The following is a 13,157-nucleotide window of genomic DNA, read 5'->3' as shown; positions in this document are numbered from 1 at the left end:
AGCTCTTTTCTATTCTGCCAATTTTATCTAATTCTATTCTTTGGAGCTTGATGAATTGTAATTCAAAACCAGCATTGCAGATTATTTATATAGAATTTTAAGTTTTGCAGATTAAGGGCTGCAGTTTGCAATGATCACGTGTGAACCAATCATGGTTGCAATTGTACTCAATAGCTGAAAAATTATTAGATTGTTTAGATAATTTAAAGAACATTTAGGATTCCCATTTGAGGAAAGTGTGTAAAGCATTTAAGACAGTTTTCCTCACTTCAAATAAATGCCAGAGTTGGTCTCAAATAAAAGGTTTTATTTAGTTTACCAAAATAATGCCGCAAAAATAGAGAATTAGAAAATCACAGCTGTATTAGGTTGCCAGGATTATGCAGGCTTTATCCATTACAACCAGATTGAAATATTTCCATATCCTTTATTTTAACATGTAGTTTCAGCATGTACCACTTTACCTTGAGTGGGCTCCAATGGATGTGTTCTGCTCCTCAACCCCAGAGATAAAGAAACCTGAAGAGAAACAAAGTAATACAGGTAAATAAAAACATTAGTGTTATTAAAATTATGTATGTTTATGTACAAAATTAGTCAATTGGTAAATGTTCAGAGCTCAGCAGAGATGTGCTATGTGTTCTCACTGTCTCACCCTCTCTCTTTTTCTGTCCTTTCCCATCGTGGGTGCCCATTCTCTGGCACAGTGGCTCCATGGTTAGCACTGCTATTTTACAGTGCCAGGGACCCAGATTCAATTCCAACATTGGACGACTGACTGTGTGAAGTTTGCATGTTCTCCTTGTGGCTGTGCAGGTTGTTGTCGGATGCTCCTACAGTGCAAAGATGTGCAGTTTAGGTAGATTGGCCATGTGAAATTGCCCATAGTGTCTAGGAATGTGAATGTTAGGTGGATTAATCATGGTAAATGCGGGGTTAGGGGATGAAGAGGTGCTGGGTCTGGGTGGGATGGTCTTCGGAGGGTTGATGCAGAAATGATGGCCTCTTTCCACACTATAGGAGTTGAATGATGATCCACTGTTTTGACTTTCAAATGACTTGAAAAGCATACCAAACCTAAATATCATTTTAAGTCTTCCAAAAGTATGCTTCAGTTTTGTTTTAATGGGTTCTCAATGATAATGATTGACAACATTTTAAATGTTATATTTGAGAGAGATTATACATGCACCCTTTCAGTTAAGAGTTTAGTTAAAGAAATGTACATGTTGAATTCACTTCATCAATGAAAAGTAAAAATAACTTACCCAGCATATGCAGTACAGAGCTGTATGTTGATTGTAAGTGTAAAATATTCAAGATATTTTGTATAGATGACTTCACTCTTCCAAGAGTAATTTAACAGCAGCCACTGGTAATTTAAAAGAAAGCAATTAGCTATGAAATCCTTAGAGTGAGTAAACATTGTAACCATGACAATAACTTGCCCATAACTGTCCTAAAGAACTTTTCAATTTGTTTCAACAATCCAGAGACAAATTTGTATGACATTGTGAAATCACAATCAAACTAAGTTTGACGTTCACACTCTGCAATTTGTCTGTCAGGAACACAACAAATTTGCAACCAGCTAGTTTGCCACTCTGTGCATACGCTTTTAGGGCTGACGAGCTTGAGCTTCTTTTTCTCACTATGTATATCCAACACGTGCTGATTTACTTCCACATGACTATGAAGATCTGTCTAATTTTACAGGTCAAAATTTCCCATGTAAGACTTTTGGGTTGAGAATAATTCTGATTTTCTCCTCCCCATGGGAAATGTCTCATGTCTGGCAGCCACAGGCAACAATCTGACTGCACTTCTCCAATTCTGACCCTTTCTATACTTCTGAATTGCAGTGCTGTATCATTAGTTGCCATGTTGTCATCTGTCTAGGCTGTAAACTTTAGGTTCCCTTCCTAAATCTCTCTGACTCACAACCTCCCTCTTTCCCTTTATGTTTTGATGTTTTGTCCTTTGATGTTTTGGCTGATATGGCTCAGGGTAAAATCTCATGATAAACTGCCTTTGAAATGCCATGGAACATTTCACAATATTGAAAGTTCTATATAAATGCTAGTCATTGTTGAAATTTGGTTCTTAATAGTTTGGGAAGGGTCAGTATACTTTGTTGAATTTATGTTCTTTCGTGATTCAATACTCTTCACTATCTGTTAGTCCTGATGTAGCCAAAAAATATATTTGTCAAAAAGTTGTATTCTGCAGGATGTTGGCCAATATTTTATTTATTCAGTCATAAGGAAGATCATTGTATCTTGCTTGTGACTTATGAGTGAATTATGCAGTCTGCTTCCCAATAGAATAAGGTTAGGAAATGCATTGTCTGTCTTAGAATTACAAATCCTGTTTATCACATAAATTTTCAGGTTTTGAATTTTGCACTTTGGCATTTGGGAGTGTTATAAGCCATTGATTAATCAATTGATTAAATACTGGCATAATGCAAACATTTTGAACAATTTGCCTACGAAATAAGAAATGATGTATCATGTTATTTGGGCAAATGTGATTTCTTACTTTAAAAGTCAGCACAAATCTATAAACACGGCAATCTGTATTTAACTAATGATGTAGTGGAGAATGGTAATGCAGTTGAGATGGTGTACTTGGACTTTCAAAAGTCATTGTTTAAAGTTGTAGCTCATGAAATGAAAGGGGCAATGACAGTGTGGATCTGAAATTTGGCTGAAAAACAAGAATGGTAGACCCTGTTCTGCATGTTTCTATTACAGCCAATCTCAGAAGATCTGGTAAAAATGCATTGGAGCATTGAGTTATGGAAATTTACAACTGCACTGGCAACCCAGTGATCATTGCCCCTGTACACAACATCTAGGCTAATATAAACCATATTTTTGGCTCATTGCCTGTCAGTATCACGTCCTGAATTTGGACAACACTATGGAGAAAAACCATGTAATTCCTGTACTAGAAAATAAACTGGAGGGAAACAGGGTAGTTTCTTTTCGGTTTGTGAAATATTTTTGTCACAAGCATTTTTTTCTTAAATTTCCCACTGAATTTAGCAATAATCTAGATTTCATCTTCATAAAATTTTGTAGAATTTGAAAACTAAACTTCTTTCAGAATGACCTAGTGGGTTCAGATATCACTGTTATAGTGGAGTAGCTAAAGAGTGGAGCTGGACATAGTACAGCAGGTCAAGCAGCATCAGAAGAGGGGGGAAGTGATGTTTCTGAAACATTGAATCTCTCCCTCTCCCCTGATGCTGTTTGATCTGCTGTGTTTTTTCCAGCTCCACTTTATCCACTCTCTCACTCCAGCATCTGCAATCCTCACTATCTCCAAATCACTCTGATAGTACTAAACTATAAAGACAAAATGGTCCAGGTTTGATTCTGAATCTATCTTGTGAAATGAGCTTTAATTGGTTCTGTCCTATCCTAGTGAGGGCAGCAGTTACATAGGATTCCAACTTATACTGCAGTGGAGTGACTCTTGTTAAAGACTGAATGGAGTTTATGGGCCCTGAGTATTGTAATTTATGATGAAGTGTTTTTCTTAAGATTTAGAATCACAAAATCTCCACAGTGTGGAAACAGCCCCTTCGGTCTAAGAAGTCCACATTGACCCTCTGAAGAGTAACTCACCCAGAGCCATTTCCCCCTACCTTCTTTTTACCCCTAGCTTACACATCCCTGAACACTATGGGCAATTTAGCACAGCTAACCTGCACATTTTTACAAGGAAACTGGAGCACCTGGAGGAAACCCACGCAGATGCTTGCCCAAGGCTGGAATCAAACCCAGGCCCTTGGCGCTGTGAGGCAGCAGTGCTAACCACTGAGCCACCGTGCCGCCCAATGTAACATAATGTAACATTTTCCTGACAATGTTATGTTATTTGCATTTGTGCTCACAATTTGTAGCAGTATATATGATGTCAAAATGGATAATATTATTCGAATTCGAGATCCTCCATGCTTCTGCTGTATATGGAGTGGCAAGTTTTCAGTTTTGGTATGTCATGTTGATTTCTTTTGCCTTTCAATTTTACATCTTTCCCATTCCATTTCCACTTTGGCTTTCTCCTAGACCAAATAAACTTTTGCTTTACTTTGAACCAGTATAACCAAACATTCATGAATTACCAGAAAAGGTGAATTTGTTAATTACTAAATGAAAGAAGGCTTAGTAATATGACACCCATACACACAGATTAGAAATAAAGAGGACTCTAAAAAAAGATGTTTTTTAATTTTAAAAATACATACAGTTCACCCTCTGAATTGTTTGTGATATATTGAAAGTTGAATATTGTAGCTGTTTAAATGGATGTTACAGGTTGCATTGACATCAGCAGTTGAACAGTTCATTTCAAACTTCTTGGTTTGTAGAGTGACTCATGGTATTTCATCCTGATTCCTTTCAGCGGTAGATTATTGGCAGCACTTGAAGACTTGTATTTTCTTTTACCTGCAGTGCAGGTGTGTTTAAATGGCTTTTCTCAGAACTGTAATTGTCTTTACACACTAATCTAAACACGAGGAAATAAGGCTATTAACAGGTTAGGTGAATTGGCAATGCTAAATTGTCCATAGTGTTGCGTGCATTAGTCATGGGTAAACATAGGGTAGTGGAATAGATCTGAGTAAGTTACTCTTCAGAGGGTCGGTGTAGACTCGTTAAGGGGCGGCACGGTTGCTGAGTGATTATCACTGCTGCCTCACAGCACCAGGACCCAGGTTCGATCCCAGCCTCGGGCAACTGTCTGTGTGGAGTTGCATTCTTCCTCTGTCTGCGTCGGTTTCCTTTGGGTGTTTCGGTTTCCTCCCACAATCCAAAGATGCGCAGGTCAGGTGGATTGGCCATGCTAAATTGCCCCAGTGTTAGGTACATTAGTCAAAGGGAAATGGGTCTGTGTGAGTTATTCTTCGGAGGGTTGGTTAGGATTTGTGGGGTCAAAGGGACTGTTTCCACATTGTTGTGCACGCACGTGTTAGATTAGATTCCCTACAATGTTAAAGCACAATTTTAACCACTGTCTGTATTCCTGAAAGGGAGAAACTGCAAATGTTTCTCAAATGAATGGTTTTGTTTTCAATAATACTCTGTTTACAAACTCTGAGGAAGTTATAAATTTAGTTTGCAGTGCATTTCTTCCTTTTGAAGCTCCATTGACACATCATCAGGTATGACATTCCAAACTCTCTCTTTAGGCAGCTACAGAATTTAGATCTGCAGTCAACGTTTGGCTGTGTTTCATTTATTCAAAAAAAATCATGTGCATAGGTGATCTGGGGTTATGATTTGTGGTCATGATAATTGCTCTGAAGATTATAGATCATGGTAAAATACGTATCTTAATACTTGTAAGATATTTATGGTTGTATTCATAAGCATGCTGCAGTTAATTTCAGTCTTTTTTTCTGTTTTAATCGAACTTTGTTGTAGATTGTTTCTAAAACAATGGCTTTTGCTTTTATCTTTGAAAATATGGAACATTATGTGAGCATATTATGTAACTTTTATTAGAGAGCTTGAAAGCTTACAACAAATACTTTAGTTAGGTAGGATCACCTGAGAAAATAAGGGACGAAAACAAAGCCTCTGTTGTCCAACATGAAGCAATGCTTACTCTGTAAGCAGTACATATGACTGCATTGTATTAGTGACAGGCTAATACTTGTCCCAGTGCTCTCTTCTTTCTTCTTCAAGGACATGACTCATTTTGAACTTTCATGGTTTTTTCATACATATATAAGGCTGCAACAGTGGCCTTTGGGGGAGGTGAGCCTTGAGCTTTGAGAATGAAAGCAGCAATGCCAATCTGGCTACTAGTCACCAGGGAACTATTATCTTACTGTGCCGAGACCCAGGCCCTGTGATAATGAACTTCAGGGGAATGCTCAGCGAAGGCTGCAGTTCACTGATAATAGCTTTTGTTGTGCAGGATGTGCTTTGCATGCAGAAAACCTCAGAATTTTGTAGCTCAAGAATAATGTAACTGCTTTTTGCTTTGCGTGACTGCATTTTATCGTGCAAGCCACAGATGGAGTTGCATTTAAATCTTTTTGCTGATGGATTAACTGTCAATGATTTATTAATTTCCCCTGAGTTGACAGAACCCTTTCTTACTAAATTTAAACAAATGAAATATTTTAAATTTTCTTTTGCATGAAACAAATAGAAGAAATTAAAAACACCTGAGCATTAAAGTAAACCTTTGTGTGCAGATTTTTAACAGCATTAGTATGTTAGTTGTAGAAGTGATTAATTTTGATGGAAATTACAAGTGTTAAGAACATTTGACTTGGGGAATTAATGCTGCTGAATATTTTTCTATTGTATATGAATCTCTGTATAAACTCCAAGAAAGTGAATATTTTATTTTCATTAAACATTCTCTTATTCAGTCTCTTAACTTACGTTATTACATGACCTTGTCATCAACTTATGTGTGGTTTTATGGTTCTACTGACGTCGCATAAGAGGAATTGATTCAGTCAGGTTCATCAACACCTACACCATTTATATGAAATATGTTGTATAAAATATATTTTTATTCTCTGATTTATGAAGTTGCTGTTTTTTTTGTATTCAAGAATAGGATGCATGGTTCCTGGAACCTTAAATTATCTTGAATATTCTGAAATTAAAAGGCATTGTAATGCATTGTTTAACAGTTCTTTATGACTACTATTTATTCATTAATTAATTTAGGTTTCTATATAATACTAGGTGACTTAATTAATGTTTGCGTTCTCAACTTGCTGCTAACTGAAAGGTACTACCATTGGGTTATGCTTTGAAGATTTTCCATTATGTTACACATCACTTTTCATTGTTGGAAGTTCTTTCAAAACTACAGAAGCCTCACTTTGTATTAAACAATTTCAGCCAGAGAAAACTGAAGAGGGTACCTATGTGTCCTCAAATTATAGAGGGAAAATATCCACTAATGTTCCTATTAATGACCATTGTTTCCTGTATATCATTAGAGTTCCCAGCAAGCTTGACTGTAATATCTCAGCCTTTTCCTAGCTGCAACTAAATGGACTGGTGATGCTGTCCATACTTCTGTGTGAAAAATAGCTATTTCAGACACAGTCCTGAAAGAGTGTTGATGCTAATTGATCTTTTTTAGTCACTATTTTTCCATGAGGGAGTATTGGGGGAAAAAAGTACAAAAATTTAAAATCAGACAAGTGGAACATAAACTCTGGCATGGATTAATCGGGTGGAATGACATATTTCTTTGCTTTTATATCTTATGTAATACTAGTTTAATATATCTTTCGAATTTCAATCAGATAATAGAATCCAGTTAAGAGTAATTACTGGAGCGGATTAGTCAATACCTGAGAACAAAACTTGTTTTTGTAATGAAAGTTGCAAGCATTGAAATTGGTGTGAAAAGTGCACGTTGATACTGCTCTGATTTTAAATGAAGCTCTCTTGTATTAATGCACTTGTCAGTGGAGGTCCATACATTGGTGGAATTGAAGGAGAGCCATTTGAAGTGGAATTGAAGGAGAGTCATTTAAAATGGAATTTTGTTGAGAGCTTAGCATGGAGAGAGTTTTGCTTTGGTTTTTAGAGGGGAAAGAAGACTCTATAATGAAAAACATTAGATGAGGAATTTAAGGAAAGCATATGGTGAAATTATCCTCAAAAGATCCCCTGTTATTTCTTCTCAAAACATTCCATCCAATGCAGATTCAAATCTTATTAGTGAAAGTGAAAAAATCCACTACAAACCAATTGACTCCCACAGTTACGACTATACATCCTTACACCCTCCTTCCTGTAATGATACTAATACATTCTCCCAATTCCTCTGTCTCCATCACATCTGTTCTGATGAAACCAAATTTGACAAAGGTGGCCTCCAAATTGTCCACCTAAATGGAGGATTCCCCAGCACCGCCCTCAACTGGGTGTGACCCATGTCCTGCACTTCAGCCCTCACCCCCTTTCTTCCGTTTTACAGCAGTAATAGGGACCCCTTGTCCTCACCTACCATCCCACCAGCATCCATACTAGAGGTTCGTTTGCTGTCATTTCTGCCACCTCCAGGAGGATGCCACCACCAGACACACATTCCTCTCCCCTCCCCTGTCAGCCTTTTGCAGACCATTTGATTAGATTACTTACAGTGTGGAAACAGGCCCTTCAGCCCAACGAGTCCACACCGACCTGCCAAAGAGCAATCACCCAAACCCATTCCCCTATATTTACCCCTTCACCTAACACTATGGGCAATTTAGCATGGCCAATTCAACTAACCTGCGCATTTTTGGACTATGGGAGGAAACCGGAGTACCCGAGGAAACCCACGCAGACACGAGGAGAATGTGCAAATTCCACACAATCAGTTGCCTGAGGCACAAATTGAACCTGAGTCTCTGGCACTGTGAGGCAACAGTGCTAACCACTGTGCCACCGTGCCGCCCCTTCTGGGACATGCTGGTCCACTCGTCTTTCACTCCCAACACCCTCCCCCCACAGCTCCATGGCACCTTTCCCTGCAATCACAGAAGGTGTGACACATGCCCATTCACTTCCTCCCCAGTCAGGATCCAAGGGCCCAAACACACCTTCCAGGTGAAGCAGCAGTTTACCTGCACTTCACTTAATCTAGTCTATTGCATTCACAGTGTGGTGTCCTGTACATTGGGAAAGTGAAGCGTAGACTGGGTGACTGCTTTGCAGAACATCTATGTTCTGTCTGCTAAAAAAAACTCTGAGCTTCCAGGTTCCTGCCATTTCAACACACCATCTTGTTCCCTGGCCAACATCTCTGTTTCAGGCCTGATGCAGTGCTCTCGTGAAGTTCAGCACAAGCAGCACCTCATTTTCCACTCGGGAACTCTGCAGTCTTCTGGACTCAATATCAAGTTCAACAATTTTAGAGCTTGAGGCACTTTCCTTATCCCAGTCCCCACGCAGCAGGTTTTGTTTTCACATGGCCTGTTATGACACACTAATCGTACTGAACCATGAATAGCCCCCAATAGTAGCTATTCATTCGCCTAGCCAGATCACTATCCACTCCTTTGTCTGTCTAAGTGTTCTTCTGTCTGTTTGGGCTCTAACTCTACCCATCATTTACACCTTACCTTCTTCCCCTACCCTATCTTCTGCATAAAAATCAACTTCTTCCTAGCTGCCATCAGTTCTGAGGAAGGATCACTGAACCCACAATGTTAACTCTGATTTCACTCCACAGATGCTGCCAGACCTGCTGAGTTTTCCCAGTAATTTGTTTTTGTTATTAGTGAAAGTGTTAATTTTAATAATGTGTGTAGAATCAACGATGGAATATAATGTGGGAAAATGAGAGAAGTACTTTGGCAAAGAGAATAAGAAACCTGAATATTATCTAGATGGGGAAAGACTGCAGAAATTGCAGGACAGAGAAATTTCAGGGTCCTTATGTGGGAATCACAAAAATCTAAAATAAAAAATTCATCATATCATAGGGAAGTTGAATGGACCTTTGAGCATTGTTTCAAAGGAAATGAACTATAAAAATAGGGAGGTTGTGTTAAAAGTTTACAAGGCATTAGTCAAACTGCACCAAGAATAGGGTGAATGGTTTTTGTTCCCCTACATAAGGAAAGATATACTGGCATTGGAGGCAGTTCAGAGAAAGTTCATTTGGTTGAAGCTCGATATGCATTATCTTCTAAGGAGAGATTGAGTAGATTTATCTTGTACTCATTGGATTCTAGAAGAATGAGAGGAGACCTTAGTGAAACATACTTGGAGAGGAGCCTGTACGTTGTACTGTTGCTCTAGGTCTGCATCCTTGTCCTAGGTGATAGAAGGTGGGTTTGTAAGCTGCTTTGGGACAAACTATAGTGAATTGCTGCAGTTCATCTTGTATCATGAACACTGCTGCCATTCTGCCCTAGTGGTGGAGTGGGTGAAGTCGAGGGTGGTGGATGGGGTTCAGATTGAGTGCACTGCTTTGTCCTGGATGGTCTTGAGCTGCTTGTGTGGTGTTGGAGTGGCACAAATCAGGCCGGTCTCTCTTTGTACCTTGCAGATGTTGGATATGCTTTGGAAAGTCAGGAAATGATTTGCCTACACAGAATGTTTGATCTTTAACTTAAATGATTTGTGTGGCTGGTCTGGTTCAGTTTCTAGTCTTTGCTACCATCTAGGAATTGATAGTTTGGGATTCAGTGATAGTAACGCCTTTGAATGTCAAGGGGAGATAATCAGACCCTTTTTTGTTGCAAGTGCTAATTTTAAGGTATTTTTACAAGGTGAATATTAGTTACTATTTGTCAGTGCAAGCCTGAATGCAAATCAGTATTGCTTCATATTGGCACAGACTTCTTCTGCGGAGTCACAAACAATACTGAACATTTTGTATACACCAACAAACAATCCCCATTTCTGATCCTAAATAAGGAAGTTAATTATTGAAGTAAATTAAGATAGTTGGGCCAAGGACACTACCCTGAGGAAACCCTGCAGTACTGCCTGAGATTGAGGTGATTGGCCTTGATTAAACATCACAGTCTTCAGTTCTAATAGGTGTGACTCATATCAGAAGAGTGATATTCCCCCTGACTCCCACTGATTTCAATTTTGCTGGAACTCGTTGATGTCACACTCAATTAAGTGCTGCCTGGATGTCAATTACATTTATTCTCCGCATTTACTTTAAGTATCCTGAAATGCAGACCATCAATACTGTTGTACTGGACCAATAATGTTGATGTTTGTAGAATATAACTCAGTTTTCTATGGCATAGCATGGCATTAGCAAAGACTGCTTGAGGAGTCCAAAGAATACTAAATCACAGATTATTGGAACTGGGAAAGTGCTTTTGCAGTTTTTTTTCTCTCTACTCATTCAGAATGCTGGATTAACCATTGACTGGGACAGAGAAGTCCTGAAATATTTCTCCCTTTAACCCAACAGTGAGAAGACCTTAGGGCCAGTTGTGAATTTGCCAATATTATAAGGAAGAGAAGTAGCAGTCAAGAATGATGAGAAATGAGGCAGGAGATGAGGTGATTATGCCCTTAATCTTTTTAGTTGACCAAGGAAATAGATAATAGACTGTATACAGATGTTAGTGAGGTATTTTATTCGAAAAGCGTGCTGCACAAAAGAGATAAATAGAGAGGTGAGCCTGTCTTTTTCTGAAGATTTATGTAAGACGGTTCTGACCATACAGCTTTACCATGGCAATGAATGTTATGATCTTAGCCAGTTTTTATGTCTTGGGATTATTTGGGCAACTTCATCCAACTAATCATGGTGCTGTCTGGGAGTGTATTTGCCCCACTTCCAGGGATTTCACCTTCTTTGGTATGACAGTGTTGCAGCAGAGAAACAGAATGATCTTGCTGTGTACTGTTGCCAGCTTTGTCAAAATGGCAGGTACAATATCTTGCACTCAACAGTTTGTCAACGCCTATTGACCTCAACATCCTGAATAGGCAGCTTACCATTACAGTGTCCAGAATGTGAATAGCAGCCAGCTAAGAATCCTTATCACTGCAAGATGTCCAGAAGATACCATGATGCATTTCTTTGGAATATCTTGTCCTTCCAGAAGTCTACATATTTCTCTACAATTGTGACCTACACAACTTTACAATCTAAGAATGACCTGATTGAGAATATTCCTGGAAGGATTGCTGTCTCTTCTTTGGATAAAGAAAAACACTTGAGGAATGTTTCAGGATGATCATTGTTTTGATATAATTCAAAAGACATCAAGTCTCAAGTTATCACAGAATAATTTTGCTCTATTTACCAAGTAACACCTATATGCATGTTCAGGTAATTCTCAAAATGGCGATCTTATAAATATCAGGATGACCCTTTCCACCACCTGCCTTTCTTAGATATTGCATTCAAAATACTTCTGCAATGTGAATAAGTCATTTGGTTTCAACTATAATTTAAGAAAGATCAGTCTGCAGAAATCACCGATCTAGCAGTATCACTAATGTCAAGAAAGCAATTGATGCTATAACGATATAGAGTCAGAGAAGTACAGCACGGAAACAGACCCATCGGTCCAACTCATCCACGTCAACCAGATATCCCAACCCAATCTAGTCCCACCTGCCAGTACCTGGCCCATATCCCTCCAAACCCTTCCTATTCATATACCCATCCATTTAAATTTTGCAACTGTACTTGTCTCTACTACTTCCTCTGGCAGCTCGTTCCATACACGTACCACCCTCTGCGTGAAAAGGTTGCCCCTTCGGTCTCTCTTATATCTTTCCCCTCTCCCTAAATCTATGCCCTCTAGTTCTGGACTCTCCCACTCTAGGGAAAAGACTTTGTCTACTTACCCTATCCCTGCCCCTCATGATTTTATAAACCTCTATAAGGTCACCCCTCAGCCTCCGATGCTCAAGGGAAAACAGCCCTAACCTATTCAACCTGTCCCTATAGCTCAAATCCTCCAATCCTGGCAACATCCTTGGACATCTTTTTTGAACCCCTTCAAGTTTCACAACATCTTTCTGAAACTGCATGCGATATTCCAACAATGGCCTAACCAATCTCCTATACAGCCACAACATGACCTCCCCAACTCCTGTACTCAATACTCTGACCAATAAAGGAAAACATACCAATTGCCTTCTTCACTATCCTATCTACCTATGATTCCACTTTCAAGGTTTCTTTGTTCATCAACACTGCCTCAGACCTAATCATTACATGTATATGTCCTGCTAAGATTTGCTTTCCCAAAATGAAGCACCTCCCATTTATCTAAATTAAACTCCATCTGCCACTTCTCAGTCCATTGGCCCATCAGATCAAGATCCAGTTGTAATTTGAGGTAGCCGCCTTCTGTGTCCACTACTCTTCCAAATTTGGTGTCATCTGCAAACTTACTAACTATACCTCTTATGCTCACATCCAAATTATTTGTATAAATGATGAAAAGTAGTGGACCCAGCACAGATCCTTGCGGCACTAGTCACAGGCCTCCAGTCTGAAAAAACAACCCTGCACCACCACCCTGTCTTCTACCTTTTTCTGTATCCAAATGGCGAGTTCTCTCTGTATTCCATGATATCTAATCTTGCTCACCAGTCTCCCATGGGGAACCTTGTCAAACATCTTACTGAAGTCCCTATAGATCACATCTACCGCTCTGCCCTCATCAATCCTCTTTG

General features: G+C 39.1%; 1 protein-coding gene across 1 annotated transcript in view; it reads left to right on the top strand.

Annotated features, from left to right (window-relative positions):
- The window catches only part of rbm19 (RNA binding motif protein 19), a 248,632-nt gene that overhangs the window by 49,585 nt on the left and 185,890 nt on the right, over positions 1-13,157 (top strand). Inside the window, exon 16 of the mRNA XM_060843698.1 lies at positions 444-543. Coding sequence (XP_060699681.1) covers positions 444-543 — 100 coding nt within the window. The remainder of the gene's footprint in view (positions 1-443; positions 544-13,157) is intronic.

The sequence above is a fragment of the Hemiscyllium ocellatum genome, chromosome 24 (assembly GCF_020745735.1).
Source record: "Hemiscyllium ocellatum isolate sHemOce1 chromosome 24, sHemOce1.pat.X.cur, whole genome shotgun sequence".
Lineage (NCBI taxonomy): Eukaryota > Metazoa > Chordata > Chondrichthyes > Orectolobiformes > Hemiscylliidae > Hemiscyllium > Hemiscyllium ocellatum.
This window is presented reverse-complemented; position numbering and strand designations above follow the sequence as displayed.